The sequence below is a fragment of the Orbicella franksi genome, chromosome 12 (assembly GCF_964199315.1).
Source record: "Orbicella franksi chromosome 12, jaOrbFran1.1, whole genome shotgun sequence".
Taxonomy (NCBI): Eukaryota; Metazoa; Cnidaria; class Anthozoa; order Scleractinia; family Merulinidae; genus Orbicella; species Orbicella franksi.
Window position 1 is genome coordinate 3,546,487 of NC_138156.1, and position 18,514 is coordinate 3,565,000.

Sequence of the window (18,514 nt, forward strand, 5' to 3'; positions counted from 1 at the left end):
ATCAGACCCCCATTCTACTCTGCCTGGAAAACGACGAAGATGAGACAGTCCACTCCTTCTACGGACGCAACTGCACCGCCGACATGTTCGAACTCCTCGAATCCCTCGCCGTCGACCAGGACAATAAGGATCGGAACGTCATCGTCCTCTTTCACAATCTCAAAGGCTACGACGGGATGTTCATCCTGCAACACTGTTACACCACCCATCGAGAAGTCACGGACCAAATCACCGTCGGCACCAAGATACTGTCCATGAAATCCGACAGACTGACTTTCAAAGATTCCCTCTGCTTTCTCCCGTTCCCGCTGGCCAACTTTCCAGCCACCTTCGGAATCACCGAACTGCGTAAAGGATTCTTCCCACACAAATTCAACACTCTAGAAAATCAAGCGTACGAAGGTCCCATGCCTCCGAGAGACATGTACGATCCCGACGGCATGTCCGCCAAAAAGAAAGCCGAGTTCGAACAGTGGTACCAAGAGAAAGTCGACAACGACTACCATTTCGTACTAAGGGAAGAAATGGAAGCCTACTGCGAGTCGGACGTCAAACTCCTCAAAGCGGGCTGTCAAAAGTTCCGGCAAGAATTCAAACAAAAAGCCGACTTTGACCCCATGGAGAAATGCCTCACCATCGCCTCCGCCTGCCAACGATTCTGGCGCAAGAAACTCGTCCCGCTCAACACCATCGCCTCCAGACCCCCGCGAGGATGGCACGGCGCCCGATCCAATCAGTCCGTCGAAGCCCTGAAATGGCTAGCCTGGCAAGAACACTCGTTGCAACGCACGGGTCAAGGTGATCGTATCCTCACGGTACGAAACGGCGGCGAAGTACGACTAGTCAATCAGCTCGTGGACGGATACGATCCGACCACTCGAACCGTCTACGAATTCCACGGATGTCTATGGCACGGATGTCCTCGCTGTTTCCCGACCCATCGAGAGCGATATCCCATCTATCACGCCGATCGCACCATGCAGGAAGTCTACGAGGCCACACTCCGCAAACACGACCTTCTCAGTCGCCAAGGTTACCAGCTCTGCGTCAAGTGGGAATGCGACTGGGCCCTAGAAGTCAAAACCGACCCTGATATCAGACAGTTTCTAGACACGTTCGAAATCGTCCAACCGCTCGAACCCCGAGACGCTTTCTTCGGAGGACGTACGAACGCCGTCAAACTGCATCACGTGGCCGACGTGGCTCAAGGAGAACAAATCAAGTACATCGACGTGACGTCGCTCTACCCCTGGGTCAACAAGGGAAGCAAATACCCCATAGGACACCCTCAAGTCATCGTCAACCCCGACGACCAAGACATCCATCACTACTTCGGTATGGCCAAAGTGGACATACTACCACCTCACGAACTTTACCATCCCGTTCTACCTTTTCGGCACGATAAAAAACTCACCTTCCCACTCTGCCGATCGTGCGTGGAAGACGAAATGTCCAAACCCCTCCTCGAGAAATCACATCGATGCTCTCACACGGCCGAGCAACGCACGCTACGAGGAACCTGGTGCACACCCGAAATCGAGAAAGCCGTTGCCATGGGATACACACTCATCAAGATCCACGAAGTCCACCATTTCTCTGAAAGACAACGCCGTACAGGACTCTTCGCCGATTACGTGAACACATGGCTAAAAATCAAACAGGAATCCGCCGGCTACCCTAACTGGTGTCACACCCCCCAAGACAAGACACAGTACGTGCAACAATACCTCCAGAAAGAAGGCATCGCTCTCGATCCGGACATGATTCAGAAAAATCCCGGACGCAAAGCCACCGCCAAACTCATGCTCAACTCTTTCTGGGGCAAGTTCGGCGAAAACCTACACAAACCCACTACCGAAGTCGTCTACACCGCAGCGCACCTCTTTGCCCTCGTTTCCAATCCCTTCCACGAGATAAAACAAGTCAGAATCGCCAACGACGAAGCCCTAGAAGTCGTCCACGCCGAACTCGAAGACAATCAACCCGACAACGGACGAATCAACATCTTCATCGCCGCTTTCACCACCTGCTGGGCTCGGCTCAAATTATACAGCTACCTGGAACAATTAAAACAACAAGTCCTCTACTTTGACACCGATTCCGTCATCTACTCGCACAAACCAGGTCAAGCCGATGTTCCGCTAGGCGATTACCTCGGAGAGATGACCAACGAGCTCGACGACGGCGACTTCATTACCACTTTCACCTCCGCTGGACCCAAGAATTACGGGTACAAAACCCACCAAGGCAAAGTCTGTTGCAAAGTCCGAGGCTTCTCCCTCAATGTACGAGGACACAGGCAACTCAACTATGACGTCATGGAACAAAATCTACTCGACGAACTCGAACAACCTCTCGAGGACGGTGAACGACGCAACATCCCCGTCGTCAACCCCAACTTCTTCTACAGAAACCCAGCCACCAAACATCTCAAGGTCATCACACACACCAAACACTACGGACTCGTCTTCGACAAACGCGTCGTAGACACGAACACTTACATGTCGTTTCCATACGGATACACACCATTGTAATTTTTTACTTCCTGTAAAAATCAATAAAAAAATCAATTGTTAAAACTCATTTCCTGTCTATCGCCTTATTTGGGCATGCACGTGACCTGGGATGCGAAGGACAGCGGACGACCTCGCAGGCGCATATTTTGATAAACCCCTAACTCATGAATATATTCATGAGCAAATCCGGCCCTCTGATTGGTCGAGAGCCTTTTTTAATGATATGCACGGCCTTCTGATTGGTTACGGCTCACATAAGCGTCCTATACTACTAGTTTGCATTGTACGCCGAAGTGTTTTTTGACAAAATCTTTCTGACAAGGTTACTTAGAGATTGATTGATTTCTTAGTAGTCGAATCAGCATATACATATTTCAAAATAGATTATCATCATGTGTCCCGGCTTGGAAGATTAGGTTACTGATAGTTATTTTAGCTAATAAAGGACCCTGCTAGAGAGTAGATAACGTTCTACCATCTTTATCATTGTTTGAAACGTAAAATGAAAGAAGAAACGGACAAACAACAAAAAGGACAACATTTTGGAAATGTTTCATTTTTAGACGGAAGAAATAAAAAGATCAGTTAACTGAGGCATATTTGACTTGCCCTCATTTCTGTCAGTTTCCTTCTGTCTGGATAAATTACAACAATGGCCCTAGCTCTAGCTAGCTCTCTACCAGCGCCAGGTTATTGTTGAATTCTGTCCACCTTTTGTCCGAATAATTAATCATTCGTACCGGCGGCTGTTGAAATCTTCGTCCTCCCCGAATATAACTCGATTTCAGTAGCTCTCAGTGTTATCAAAATTTACCCGTTGCTTGTCCAAGGGCAAATTGTTCGAGAAAGTCGAGTCGGCCGAGTCTGAACAATTTTTTAAAAATGCTTTGCCACCAGGTGTTTGACAAAAGTGAATAAATAAAATTGGAAACTGCTTTCGTTGTTTGAAGAACTAGAAGTAGACAGTGCTCCAGGGAGGGGACGAGCCCTGTGCATCTAAAAAGATAAAACAAAAGTGATGGGGAGGCTCGTGAGAAATGTTGAAAGAAAACCACCCCCCTTGCCCCACCAAAACACTGTACCAGAATTTCATTTTGTTGGTGTGATACCTGTGGGAATTCGTTTTCTCACCTTAAAGTACTGGAATAACTCTTATGGTGGTCATCAACTGATGTAAGTACCCTATTAGAACCGAATTGTACACCCTAAAATCACCCCCGTGACTTTTACGTGCGAGAGTGTAGATCTCCCCCAGTCGAGGACCTAATACTCGGTCGACACCATTGATATTATCACTTCATCTAATCTCTAAATCAGACCTCCCAAAGGACCGGACGAATTAAGGACGACATGGGCAAGTTTGTAGAAACTGTTGCACTGCATCCGCAGTTATGTGAAACACTTGCTAAAATTTTGCCGTTGTAGATACGTTTAGCCCTCTATCTTTTCTCCCGAATGAGGGCTAACTCCAAACTTCTCCAAGAGGTAATTTATCCAGTTTAAAACTATTAATCAACCAATAAGAATTTGTACGCGAAATCTGAGAGAGGTAGCCTCAGAATGGCCCCGACTCGATACTTACAATACTTTCGTTTCCTGAGCTTTCACTCGTATTAGTCAACGTACGACCGGTCCTATGGGATAAAAGGTCCTGTTTCAAGCGCGATGTAAACGGTGCAACGTCACTCCTTGTACACGTTCCTCCTCAGAGCGAAGAAGCTGGGAGCGAGATTTCGTCCTGGAACAAGTTGGGCCGAGAGTAATTCTGCGAGCGACCACCACGTTTGGGAACTGACGCGCGAGTGACAATTAACCGGCAATAAGCCGCGCGCGAGTCGAACACGCCGACGAGTTTAGCGAGTGCAGCAGTTCCAGTTTAACGAGTGGTATGCTATTCTTCACAGTATGGCCGTTCGCAGCTCCGGCGGTATTGAGACTCCGAACGTAAGCCTGTTCACAGGCTTGGTCAACATCAGCTGAAGTAATCGAAATAAGGAACTTTCTGGCGCCAAGGGTTTAATGTTACTAAATCTCACTTTATTTTCGGACTACGGTCAATCGTATATAAATTCTTCCTTGACATACAGGTCAGAGGATATTACAATTCTTTGACCTAGCAAAATTATGTTTCAAGATGTTTTAAAAGTTTTCATAAGTTTGCCTCAGTTAGAAACACGACCCTATAAGCAGCTTCTGATTGTCCGTATTGTATATAAATAAATGTTGCTGTTGTTGTTATTATTATTCAGCAAATCGGCGGCAACCTTACAACAAATTTCTTTACCTGCCGACCTCCATCAACAGTTGGAGAGGTTACGTTCGTTTCCTCAACAGCTTGAATCGCTGCCACCAGCGAGTCTTCGTGCTCCTTTAAAGTCATTTTTACTCCAGCAACAGGAGATGGTTGCCTCAGAAACACTGTTGGTTGAGCGATAGCTTTAAACACAGAGTTCTTGATAACGTAACTATCCCGGCTGGGAATCCATGTATTTTTACAACCTGAATAGAATAATGAAGATGATTTTAGATCGTCCACTTTGAAAACCGAACAAACTTTGGTGTTTAGAATGTTTTTAGGTGTGATATCGTATTTATCAGCCTTTGGCAGGTGAAATACCGGTCGTGCATCCTGTTTCCTAGTCTTTAAAGAAACCGTGCTTGAGCTCGTCCTTCGTGTTTTCATTAAGTTATTTTCAGTGTCAAAGGTTTCCGCTGTTGATTCACTTTGATTACATAACTTGTTTGCTTTCCTTGGCATGCGACAACGAACCTGTTTTCGCTGTTTGTTTAGTTCCATTTTCTCTCTTAAATTCACTCGCTGTCCTTCTAGAATTGAACCAGATATCGGCGAAATACTCAGACTTCGGTCTTTCGAAATGTCCCCCGCGTGTTCCAATTCGCTTCCTCTATTGTTTGCCTGATTCTGATCTAGGACAAAAAGGACTCGTCCTTGCGTAAATCCCGGAGTACTTGAAGCTGGTTCGAGACGCTGGGAACAAGAAGATTGTGATTTCTTAGTTGATTTATCAATCCATTCTGCCGTACGTTGTTGTAGCGAAAAATCAGAACATTGCATTCCACGCGAAAGAAATTGCAGATCATCGTTTTCTTCGTTCTTGACTCGTTCAACTGGGAGAACCGGCAATTTTAGGTGACGTGTTTCATCGTTTGCAAGTTTCTGTTCTGTTGTTGATATTTCATTCCCAGACACTTGCTGTTTAGCTTGGTTTAAATGTTCCAGCTGGGTTACACGTTTCTCTTCGAGTTTCTCTGCTCTTCTTGGGCTAAACGAGCTTGTTGCCGTGACAGATATGTCGACTTTATGTAGCATCGCGCGCTATTTGCTTCCAGTTCGTCTCAAATCGCCCTTCTCTTTTATCTCGACGAAATTTTGCGAATACTCAGCGTAAGTCCTTGCTATTTTCAGTTGACGTTCTGCTAAGCTACGGATTAAGCATTCCTTTTCAAAACAATCACTTCGTAAGTCTTTTAAGCCGCAAATGAACTGCGAACATGGCCTTTCGCATCTCAAAGGGTCATTACAGTTTGAAAGAATCTATTGTGTCGCCTTTGTGTTCAGAAGGAGTGCTAATTTGTACAGAATATTTTAATAATCTTCTTTGCATTGTTGTCGACCTTTGTTGGTATGACTACCTCTCATGTAAACTTCATATTTTCTTTCCAAACAAAAGAGCATCAGCCCTAGCCATCCGTGACGATGGTCAGATTTTTAAAATTTGCCATGTGCGCATCACGGTGAAACATTCGAAAGTAGGTAAGTAAGTCAAGTTTATTGTGTATATACACTTAGCTTTTGTGAGAAAACTCACCAGCTAGTTTGCAGGTATAAAACAGAAAGTAAAAATAAAAAGAACTAAATTGAGAAAATACCTTCAACAAGTAACTAAGAAGATATAAGTTTAAAATTTAAGATATAAGTAGAAAATTGTGCAAAAATTCAATGAAAAAATTTTTCACGTGCCGTCATCACTTTCTAAAAGAGCCACCAAAGCTTTTATCCTCATCAGGCATAAGAGGCAGTATATTTATATGACCTTACATCTGTCTACAATTTTACAGTTCAAAAGCACGCTTGCCTTCGTTTGGAAACCAGAGCATTTTGAATTTCAGGGTTACAGAGGGTTGAAAAATATATACCTATCTCACTATTTTGGGCCTTTTTAGAAGTTAGAGCATTAAGAAGAGAGCTTATGGAAATAGCTGTTTGTTCAGTACTGATAATAAGTCGTCTAGATAGCCAAAGTAATTAGTTCCAGATGTTTACACTATTTTCCGGCCGCCATATTGCCGTACATGGCATTTTAGTCGCTTTCATACTGGGCTCTATAAATTTCCGCGAAACATGTCGACGAATATCTGAAGTTTGGGGAAACGCACAGGCCTAAAACTTGAGGAAGTGTCTTATTTAGTTATCATCTATAACATCACAATTTCTTAGCTTTTTCCACTGGATGGTTGTCGATGTATGTTTTTTTATTGCGTTTATCCGCGGGAAACTTGGGACTGAGTTCAACTTTTGGCGCCAAATTATTTTCACGTGACACAAACAAAATGGCGGATGAGATGGAAGTGGAGGTTTCGAACTCGACAGCCCCTGCAAGCTTAAAAACCTCCAAAGACGAAGCAATGGAAGTAGATTTACCACAGAAGGAAAAAGTACCAACTAAAGGATCATCTGGTGCAAGTTCTAGCTCGGTAAAACACTCTAAAGGCTTTGAACTTCCATGGTAAGTAAAATGGACGATTTACGTTCGCTGGTGTGAAGGTCATGCTGGACAGTAAAATCTTTGGCTCTCTGTCATATTGCATGCACCTTGGCCTCCTACACAGTTGATAAGCTAATGTTTATGATGTTATTTCTGATCAGGGTAGAGAAATACAGACCAACAAAACTTCATGAAATAGTTGGAAATGAGGAAACTGTCAGTCGTTTAGAGGTACTTAAGTTTATTGTAATTTGAAGAAAATAGGTTTATGTCGTCTAAGATATCAAAATAAAATTATCTTAACAAAACTAGACAGTGCTGTCAGCAAGAAGTTACCAAACTATGGCTGCAGTAACAATAGAGTAAGAACTGCGCAAAGTTCTGTTAAGGACGGTGCCTACTTTTGTTAGTGCGCACATCTTCTGCGCATCATGCAAGCCATGGTTTAAGTGCCACGTGCGCGCTGGGGTTGACATTGACACAATCAACTACACTATCACGTACACAACTAAAATGAAAGCAAAACTTTCCTACTGTGACCAAATCAAGTTTAATGAACCTGTACTTAAGTCAGGAACATCAGAATAGCAACACATTGCTAACCACTAACTGTTTACGTCTTTCAGTTGAAAACCTAGCTGGTATCTGTCGAAAATTGTACTGAAATCCAACTGTAAACATGTACCTAGAGATGGCGTAGTGCACACGCAAAACTAATGCGAGATACGCAAATGTCTTCCTTACTGGGGAGGTGACAGGAAAAAATGTAACAGGCACCGTAAAAGTTTTCAAAAAAGACGAATAACTTTAAAAAAACGTGTGGTTACCCCTACATTTTATGTTATGAAATGGAATTAGCAAGCCTGATGATTAGTTTCTGGTTGTCAGAAAAAGGTATTTAGACTGTATTTTAGCTGATCCAGAGGAAGGCTGTCAAAGACGCTAAAAGCGCTGTTGCAATGATTTTGTTATTAAAAAACATACCAAAATGGTTTTTATCTTACCATTTGCCATGTAGTTTAAAGATCTTTTTAAATGCGTTTGCTTTTCTGAATGTAAAGGTGAATTCTAAGGAAATTTGTAAAGAAATATCCTTTCCTTCTTTTTCAGAAAAATGCTGATGTCAGCATTTTTGTTGAGATTCAAGGCTAATTATCTCGAAAAAATGCGTGGTTACCCCAGTTTTTCTTTGTGGATTCTAATAGCCCTTGCAAAGATCTACTTTTTCCGTATGGTCCTAACCTGGTGCAAAAACCTTTGTATTTAGTAGGTACTGTCCTTAAAAGAGGAGCAGGTCATTTACTTCCAGATTCTTAACCTTTCAAAATAATTTTTTTGTTCAGGTTTTTGCAGAGCAGGGAAATGTTCCAAACATCATAATTGCTGTAAGTAAAACCTTGATATTTAACAATATTACTTTAAGCTTTTCTAAACTGAATTTTGTAGTTGGTTGTAGGTAAAAGTACAATCTCATGTACTTTTTTGCAACCTTAATCAGAACTGGGGAACTATTTCTCTTGTAGAAAAATGAAAAGGGTTTAAATTTGTTTAAAAAACAAGGGACTCTCCCTGCTAACTTGTCTGCATGCACTAATCCTGATCAGGTATTTGCAGTCCATTTACTATGCAGCTTACAAAGATAATTCAAGAGCTTCAACACCAAAAACTAATAAATAAAAGTAGGTTTTTTTTGCCTGAAACATGTAGACTGTTCTTATTTGCTGTTCCATTTTCTCTAACTTCAAGGGATATAATATTAGGATATGGTTGATATTTTTACATGAATAGAATGTATCTAGCAATGTGCATTTTTTCCAGGGTCCTCCTGGTACAGGGAAGACTACAAGTATCTTGTGTCTGGCCAGAGCTCTTCTGGGTTCATCATTCAAAGATGCTGTGCTTGAATTGAATGCATCGAATGACAGGTATGTACATTGGGTGTATAAAGCCTATTCCAGTCACGAGGATCAGAGTTGCTACCCTGTCTCACTAGTGGTTAGCCACAGAAGTATCCAAGAGTGATCCTATTGCCCTTCGTTAGTATGTGAGGTCCGGCTTCCCTAACTGCTCACTGTAAACCATTCGTACTTCTGGGTGGAGAGAGGCAACATAAGATTAAAAAGTGTCTCACCCAAGAACACAACATGTATGTATTACCATTACTTTTAAGACTCAAGACTGTTCTATCCAGAATACAGTGCAATAAACACTAAGCCATTGTATGATTGGCCTGACAGGGGTAGCATTATGCTCAGTAGCCAGGAAGTTGCCATGGTATTGCAACCCTGTTGCAGTCTACTTCAAGGCACCGGTCACATCATGATCAAGAGACTACTGCAGTAGGAAAATTATGGACTTGATAGACTTAGCTGGGCAGGAAGGAGTACATTATTGAATATACAAATTAAGTTGAAAGCCACATGAGGAAGTATACTTTGTAACTTTTTAACCCATTTCTCCCTCCCTCTAAATACGAACCTCACACAACATTGTATTTCTTGGAACAATACACAAAGTAATTCTTTATTATTGTTGCAGAGGAATTGATGTGGTGCGTAACAAGATAAAGATGTTTGCTCAGCAGAAAGTAACTTTACCAAAAGGCAGACACAAAATTATAATTTTGGATGAAGCTGACAGGTATGTTCAAGAAGGTGGTACCTTAATAATAATAATAATAATAATAATATTATTATTATATGAGTAATAACGAAGAGGCAAGATTTGCTGTTACTCCGAGTTTCGTGCTTACGCACTCATCAGACAGTATTTAAAATTAAATACTGTCTGATGAGTGCGTAAGCACGAAACTCGGAGTAACAGCAAATCTTGCCTCTTCGTTATTACTCATATACTCAGCTCTACACTATATGTGTATTGAGCACTATTTTAATGGGATCTGCTACTTCCTCATATGGTAATATTATTATTATTATTATTATTATTGTTAATAACTTATAAGAGCTGAACACAGTACTTTTCAGTTGACAACATATACTTGTACATGTACAGACAATGACATGTTCAGCACTACTGGGTTTAATAAGTGCAATTGGACTCGGAAAATTAGGCATTACTGGCAGTGAATTACACAGTTTTAACCTTAACTTTCTGTGATTTAAAAGGCAGCATACATGTAATTGCCAACTGCATTTTCCTCTTTTACAGCATGACAGATGGGGCACAGCAGGCTCTTAGAAGAACAATGGAAATCTACTCCAAAACTACGCGGTTTGCTCTGGCATGCAATACTTCTGACAAAATTATTGGTAAGTAACCTACACTTCACTTAATTTACTGTTACGGAATTGTGTGTAGTATGGCAGTTTTAATTTAAAAGTTTTATTACTTCAGAGGCTATACAGTCAAGATGTGCTGTTTTGCGATACTCAAGATTAACCGATGCTCAAGTCTTACACAGATTGTTAGAAGTTTGTGAAAAAGAACAGGTCAGATTTTGTATTGTTATATAGGGGGATTGTGGGGAGTGGGAGTCCATGTGCTAAACAGTGATTGTGCTTTTCAAAATGATGCAAGCTATTGAAATGCCCTCTGAAGTTTCTTTTACTGCTTCCTCTCAAAAAACAGAAGGTCACATTAGTACATGTACGTTCATACATTCATGTCTGTGTGTTTTGATTGTTAGATTGCAGGGTTCTTTAATTTTTGTCATACCTATGATTGAGAACAGAAAAACTTGTATTTGTTAGCAGTATTTTGAACCTCGGTCTGATTTTGGCCAGAAGCACAGTAATCCTGATTGGTCTTAATAAAATTCTTGCAACATAATAAGCGAAATACATGTAGAAACAGACTGTTCTGCAGGTGCTTTGTACATTCATACCTATGTTCGCTTTCAGGTTGCCAAAACTGATGATGGATTGGAGGCTATTGTCTTCACTGCTCAAGGTGATATGAGACAGGTGAGAAGTCAATGAAAAATACATCCATCTCTATTTACATCCACATTTATGGTTAGGCAATTGTTAGACTGTATAAAGTCATGCTCTCTGTCTGCTTTTTTGTTAGGTACCTCTCCCCACTTGCTTTTGTAGGCTTCATAGACTACTTGTAGCTGGATCTGACAAGTGTTTTTCCCATGAACACAAGCGCAAAAAGGGTAGTGTGGACAAGAAGGGGTTGGGTTGAGGCTCTCAAGAGTGCTGCACCCTTGTCTCATTTCAGCACCTTCTCATCTAAAGCATCTTACCCCATCTTTCCTGTATGATTTCCATGCTGCAAGGTGGTCTACATGTTTCATAGTATCCTTGACTATTTCCATTTATAGTACCTTGCTCAGAATTGCAAGTCTTGAAGTGCCTTATGTGGGAATCTAAAATATAGACCAAGTTCTGGAAACTCAACCGACACAGTTTTCTATTGATTATGTGACAGCAGATTTCTTCTTGTAAAAGAAACCACGACGTCTTATTCCAAGGCCTGGTTTTATTTTTTTTTTTGTTTTGTATTATTTCTTTCAGGGCATTAATAACCTTCAGTCGACATTTTATGGATTTGGTTTTGTGAACAGTGAAAATGTATTTAAGGTATTGTTTTAATATATGAATGCTTTTTTGTTAGTCTCAAATTTACTTTTATCAGTACTTGGTATAATTGCTTGCCATGTGACAGTCTTCTGAGTGACAAACTGATATAATTGTGATTTCAGCTACTGAATGTATTTGAGGTCTCAACTTTGCTGGTTTAAGCAAAGTGCTTAAAGCTTGGCACTGGCTGTTTATTTCGTTTTATTTCGAGTTCTGAATCCAGATTATGACGTTGTGTTTGATCAGCCAGGTATTAGAAGTGATTTTAGTAATAACACTTATAATGAAACAGCTCGGTTTGGATTTGTTTGATTGCTTCTGTGATTACCTCCCTGTGTTTTAGGTTTGTGATGAGCCTCATCCTCTACTGATTCGAGAGATGATCAAATCCTGCTCAACAGGGGACGTAGACGAAGCTTACAAGGTTCTTTCGCATTTGTGGTACATGGGTTATGCCCCAGAGGACATCATCACCAACATCTTTCGCGTGTGTAAGAACTATCAGATTTCAGAGTATCTTAAACTGGAATTCATCAAGGTAAGATACTGCAGGGCATTTACCGAGGTCTACAAGAGTAGGAAGAAGACTGCAAAACAGTCGTATATTTTGGTGAATTTCCACGTTGTTCGAACGAAAGCTCTGGAGCGAGTGTCTACCCCCACTGTCTTCTAAGTTATGGCCACTTACAAAATTACCTTTAAATTGAAAGAAACCTGCAAATAGTGGTTTTCAAAGATCGAAAAACACTAATGAGATGCCAGTAAACCATAAAGGAACAAGGATGGTTAAGGATGGAGAAGATTGACGCGGATTACAAACGACGAACTTGAAAAATTTAGGCTAAGCTTTTCAAGATGCGCAAACCACGACGAAGCTCCTCGAAAACACTTTCTTAGCGTCTTTCTGACACAGTATCATTTTAAAAAAATAAAATAAACTTAAAACGGGGAGTAGACTGGGTAGAGACGTTAAAAAATACAGCTGTCCGCTTTGTATAAAATATATTGAATTTATTCAAATTTTCCCATACCATTAAAGGGAAAATCCTATTAATCATGGCTGAATCGGGATGCAGCCTGTCAAAAAGAAAAATGTTTATCACACCTCATCAATAGATATTGGACGCCAAGTCAATTTAAACTGAATTTAGAATGAATGGAACAGTTTACCAGATCATTTCAAGGAGGCTCCCAACTCTCCTAATTTTTAAGAACAAAGTTTGATCTTTTCCTTATAATGTTTTCATATCTTGATTCTGTATTAGATGTTGGCTTTTCCATATCTAGTCTACTTCGTTTAGTGCAAGGTCCAACAAGGTAGTGCAAGTAAAAAAATGTTTTTCTTTCGTCTCCAGGAAATCGGCTATACACACATGAGGATAGTAGAAGGTGTAAACAGCTTGTTACAGCTGTCCGGTTTGTTAGCCCGGATGTGCGGTAAGGTGACGTCACAGGACAGCTGAGTAACCAGGCTTGTGGCGATTAACCGATGAACTCAAGTAAGAGACTATGATTTGACTCAAGTGAACTCCAGAAACAATGATCGTGAAACGAGAACAGTGATGAACGAGCAAGATGTGCTGGATTTTTTACCAAGTGCGACTGTAAGGTTCATGACAAGTGTACCAATGGTTCTTATCACTAGTGAGCAATCTTCATGTAAAGTCGAAGGTGTAACGTAAAGTGCAATCAGGAGTTTTGTAACAGTGAATTGAACTTTGAGGTTTATTCTTCCCACGTTCTCCCCAATATATAGTAACTTGCGAACTAGTATGCTAATAGGAAAGTAAATGCTTCCGTTTTAGCTTGTTGAGTGCTCCAAAAAAAAGTATATAAAACACGTCTGTCAGCAAGTCACAAGTGGCTATTTCATTTGAGACGACCCTCATTTTCCTTCGACATCTTACTTGGGTGAAACCAATTCAATTCAAAAGGTGTTGAGTCAAATCAAGTGAAACCGGTTTTGAAGAGAACATCGTGACTCGCGATTGTGGGAAAGAGAGTCTGGTAAAAAGAAGGTGCATTGCATGTAGTTCGAGATGTGAGCTCCACAGCTAAACAAATACTCGGTTTAAACTTCTTGAACTGAGTAAAATCCTGGCAGAAAGTGTTACGTCATCGATTGGTAAAAGCATAGGACGCGACCTCGATCCCAGGCTCGCTCTCCTTTGCCTCCCTTGGGATCGATGTTGCATCGAACGTTTCTCTGCGAACCAGGAAAGAATTTAATGCTTTCACACTTCCTCACTCAGACCTCCATCTTCACCTCTGGTATTTAATGTAAAACTACCATAATCGGGAGTGAATTGACATGTTCAGCGAGTGGCTTTCGCGCATTTTATATATACTCTTAACATTGAACTATTTAAACGTCTTTTTGGCACGGTAACAGGACAATCAATTGCCAGAACGTTCACTTCAAGATCGAAGTTTGTATCAAGACCTAAGGTGGCGAAGTTAGATAGTTCGTGCAAATGCGTGACAACCAAGTTTTCTGTGTTTTTCCTTATCTGTCATATCTTCAAACAGATACTCGCAGTCGTGGCATGTTTACACGCATATCTTAGAATCGGGGAGAGGGGTGGATATTACGCGTGCAAAACACCGTATATCAGACCAAAATAGTCATAAAAAGGGCCTGAAACCTATTTAGCTTTTATAAAGGAGGATTTCCGGGCGTAGTTTTGCGATTCGTAGTTTTGCAATCTGTGGGGATGTAGTTAGATTTTGAAAGATGGTCAGTGTAAGGGAGAAGTGTATTGAAACTTGGAAAAACTTGTAGTTGTGACATACCTTTTTCAATTATGGTTGCTGAGACAACGTCTTTGATGTATTTTCGTAAGCTTTTGGAAAGCCAGCAATTCAGTAAGCTTAGTAAAATCCCTGAGAACAGTTGAAACAATAAAGTTGTCTGCGTGCCAAGGTTAACTGCATTGCTTTGTATTTATCGAACCTGCTTAACAACAATATTGAAAGGTTAAGAGAAAGGAAGCTTGATTTGAATACGTATGATGGAAAAATGACAAATATACAAGGTAGATTTAAAGGTGTGGCCCCCATTATTTTCTTTACCACGTTTCGTGAAAAAAAAAATATGCTAATATGATTTGTCTCTTAAAGTATGCTGATTAAAATCTTGAATTTTAAAAGGTTGAAATTTTGATTCAACATCCTTTTAATCATTGTTAATGCGGTGGAAATGTGCAGCTGCTGCTTATGCCACAATAAATTTGAAGTTGTTCCTGTTGATTTTACATTTGTGGCAATCGATTTTACAGCCTATAAAATTCGACTCAAGAACATTAGAAACGAGCGCTTTGATTTGATCTGTTAGCCTCAGGCATGGCCTTGCACAAATTTTCATGTGGCCTTAAGTACCCTTTTAAATATATTTACTCGTGAAAGAATAGAACAAATCGGATATGTGAATTTGTGAATAAATTACAATAAATGACACATGAAAAGATGGCTTGAAATCTTTTGTTTCAATAAATACATTTCGTCTTATAATCTGATTCATTATTTGGAACTTTAAATCGTGCTTTTAATAACCTTTTTAAATATCGTTTTGCAATAGTTTGGTCTAAAAACTCAAAATAGTTTGCATGAAACTTTAAAACAACACCAAATAGAGCTTGATGGTGTATAATTGAGGCGGCTCTTGAATATTTTATTTCCTGTATATTTTATTTTACAAGGCTGTGATCCAATCTTTCACTTGACAGTCACTTGATTTTACACTTTAATTTGAGAGAGTTTGCGTCGAAAGTTTCCTTTGTTGTGAGACAAAAGACCCGTTCGGATTATATTCATTGCCTTTAACGCCTCGGTGTTCTAAAGCTATTAACGACTGATTTAAACAGATCCAGTAACTGCTTTTATAATGGAAGCATTGATAATATTGTGGCCCGATCGAGAAAGGTTGGGCAAAACATGCTGGCAAGAGGAAATATTGCGTTCGACTTCCTTTCGTTGCTTTATATGCGTAGTTTAACAAAATGAAAAAAAAATTGTTCAACCACAATTGACACTCGGTATATTGATACTTGACTGTGGATCCAAAATTTGACAGCTTAAAATAGGATTCGAGGTGTTACTTTACTCTTAGAAGACGTTGCACCTTTGAATTTTAACTTTCATGCACGAGAACAACCTCATTCGGTCAGAGACTGCACTGTTAACTTCACGCGCGCATGATTCGCTGGTTTTCTTTACCTTATCTCTAGTGACACCCGATGCCTTTATATGTTCGGGCAGGAAGCCTGTGATAGCTTGGGCAGTTCAAATGCAAACGAATCAAAAACACATAATCGAAATTACCAATGCTAATTTTCGATCGATCCGGCTTAAGCAAAGTTGCATCGCGAAGCGGGGTCTTGAATTGTTCGCGCCACGACTCTACTTTACAGTTGACGGCGTGTTTAACGTCAGAATAGGCAAAGTCCGCCCTCCGACGACCATAAATGGACATAAATTGTGCGGGGCAAAAGTCTTACATTGTTTTGACAATCGCAGGATTGGGGAGTGCTTGTTAATCTCATGCGTTTAGGAGGAGGAACACTGTTTAGCTTGGTCTACGCTGCAACCGAACAGCTTGCAGATTGCTACCTAAGGGGTGGGCGATTTTAATCTGCTTACACTCATATAGGTCTTTGTCATAAATTTTACTGAGGAAGTCGCCACATCGCCGCAGATGTGAGTACAGTATACAAAAGAGAGCACCGGCCTTCGGGAAAAAGCCAAGAGAGATATCACTAGGTTGCCAAACGAGAAGGAAACCGGCTTTGGTCAGAAGATTACAATTTTGGAGTGCGTTCATCTCAAGAGCGCTTCAACCAGAACTGATGAATCCTATAACGTCGACTGTCGCAGCTTCGTGCAATCGACTGGTCCTTAGTCCACGAACATCTCCACGTAGCAGTCCAAGGCCCTCTCCTAACGTTATAAGGAAAACCCCTTTCCTCGATTTGCCCGCTGACGAGAAAAAGCGTCGAGACTCTAAAGAAATCGTAGACTACAAGAAACAACTGGCTGCAACGACGAGACAAGCCTACAAGGAAAAACAGACGGAAAAGAAGAGGTCGAATAATGTTGGGAAAGGGTCCAACACTGCAGCGACGAACGAAAAGCCAGCCAAACGGCTTTTAGAGGAAGCTGTGGCGGTAGCCGCGACAGCTGAAAAACGGAAACACGGCAAGAAAACCGCAAATTCAAAACCATCCAAATCGTCAAGTAGCAGCGCATCAACGAAGGACAAAAAGTGCACAATAATGTGATTATCTTGGTATCTAATCGTTCTTTCCAGAACCTCTCATGAATATTCAGCTTGAGTTTTATCTTCCGCCGAGTTGAAAAACCGCAGAAATCCTCTCTCGTTCATTGCTCGGAGCTAAAATAAGAAGAAGGATGGCAATCACAAAATTCAAGCAGCGCCTGTTATCAAAACGGAGAATTTTAAGCTTGGTCTGCAGTAGTAGAAGCTCAACAGGAGGAAGTGCAATGATGAATTTTAAATTCATAGGAAAGTGTGTAATCGCACCTTGCGAAACCAAATCTAACACAACACGAAGTCTTTTTGATTTTTAGCCTTACTTAAATGTGCTGCGAATTGAAAGCACTTGCGTCAACCAAAGATAACACGGAACTAAATTAAGAACTTTTTCTCTGCCAAATACACCTGCTTGGTGGTTTTCAATCCACCTTGTGTTCCTTTCCTTTGAAATCATTATTCGTAGAAAATCGACATCAATCCGTAGGATAATAGAAAATTGACTCGAATACTAAAGCAATACAGGCTAAATGCCCCGTGGCGAAACACTACTTCAATCACATTCGCTTGTTTAACATTTATTCCCGTTGGCGACCAATTTTCCCATTCGCATTTAGCGGCCGCCGTTTACAAGAGATGCGAAATATATTTGAGTGTAAAATTCAGCCGTTGAAAATCATATAAAAATCGCATTTTTTAAACAGACCTTCTGTAAATATTTACTTTACCGCGAAACGCTAAAAGCGAAAGGTTAGTTTTGCAATATTATGAAAATTTCGTCGAATACATTATCATATTTTCACGTCGCAGGGGGTTGTCTCCGACAAAGGACCGCCGCTGATAGGAACACAATAGCGTGTTTTTCCTCATTTTGAATGCCGTAATCTTTTTCGGAGAAGACTTTCACATGAAGCGTTATTGTCAAACAGCGCGAAAACTGGCAGACGTCAGAGCTATTAAAAAAATAAAATGAAAAAAAAAAAAGGGACGACGTTGTAACTATTTTTTTCAAGACAAAGACAAATACTGCGATAGGACATGTAGAAGAAAGAAAAGTTCGAGGTGTCGTGTCATAATATCGATGTTATCATCATATTTGCCATATTTGATTGACAGCTGGTGTCTAAAGTGACATCTGCTTTCTTAATCTGTTCATATTGAAAATCGTACGTCTTTTCAGTTTACTCAGTCCTAAAGGACAAATTTGGGCAGAAATTGTTTTGCTAGTAAACATGAAGTTTTTTTTTAGTATTTTCCCAACGTTTTTGCGTTAGTAATCGATGATGAATAAAGCGTGTTGATAGTATCGCGAAAGTGAAAGCAATGGTCTTTTTACTAGACTCTACTGACCTTGTGAAAAGTCTTGTAAACTTTTATCACTTAAACTGATCTCTTTTTTCGTAGGGCCAGTTTGTTTGTATTTGAAACTAGAGACTACATTAACTTCAAATGATC

General features: G+C 40.7%; 2 protein-coding genes across 3 annotated transcripts; one reads left to right on the forward strand and one right to left on the reverse strand.

Moving 5' to 3' along the window:
• Positions 1–2,951: 2,951 nt before the first annotated feature.
• On the reverse strand, positions 2,952–6,409 carry LOC145463354 (uncharacterized). The gene has a single exon (XM_081447106.1). It carries the CDS (start codon positions 5,845–5,847, stop codon positions 4,762–4,764), a length of 1,086 nt encoding a protein of 361 aa, XP_081303232.1. The 5' UTR covers positions 5,848–6,409; the 3' UTR covers positions 2,952–4,761.
• A 138-nt stretch (positions 6,410–6,547) lies between these two features.
• Positions 6,548–14,704, forward strand: LOC145462993 (replication factor C subunit 2-like). Of its 2 annotated transcripts, XM_081446684.1 has the most exons (11): positions 6,550–7,264; positions 7,405–7,474; positions 8,587–8,628; positions 9,062–9,168; positions 9,782–9,883; positions 10,412–10,512; positions 10,598–10,692; positions 11,104–11,166; positions 11,725–11,790; positions 12,134–12,328; positions 13,146–14,704. In XM_081446684.1, exons 1-11 carry the CDS (start codon positions 6,999–7,001, stop codon positions 13,251–13,253), a joined length of 1,215 nt encoding a protein of 404 aa, XP_081302810.1. In that variant the 5' UTR covers positions 6,550–6,998; the 3' UTR covers positions 13,254–14,704. The 2 variants fall into 2 exon arrangements, with proteins under 2 accessions (XP_081302809.1, XP_081302810.1); XM_081446683.1 differs by lacking the exon at positions 13,146–14,704 and having other exon boundaries at positions 6,548–7,264; positions 12,134–12,631.
• Positions 14,705–18,514: the final 3,810 nt, after the last annotated feature.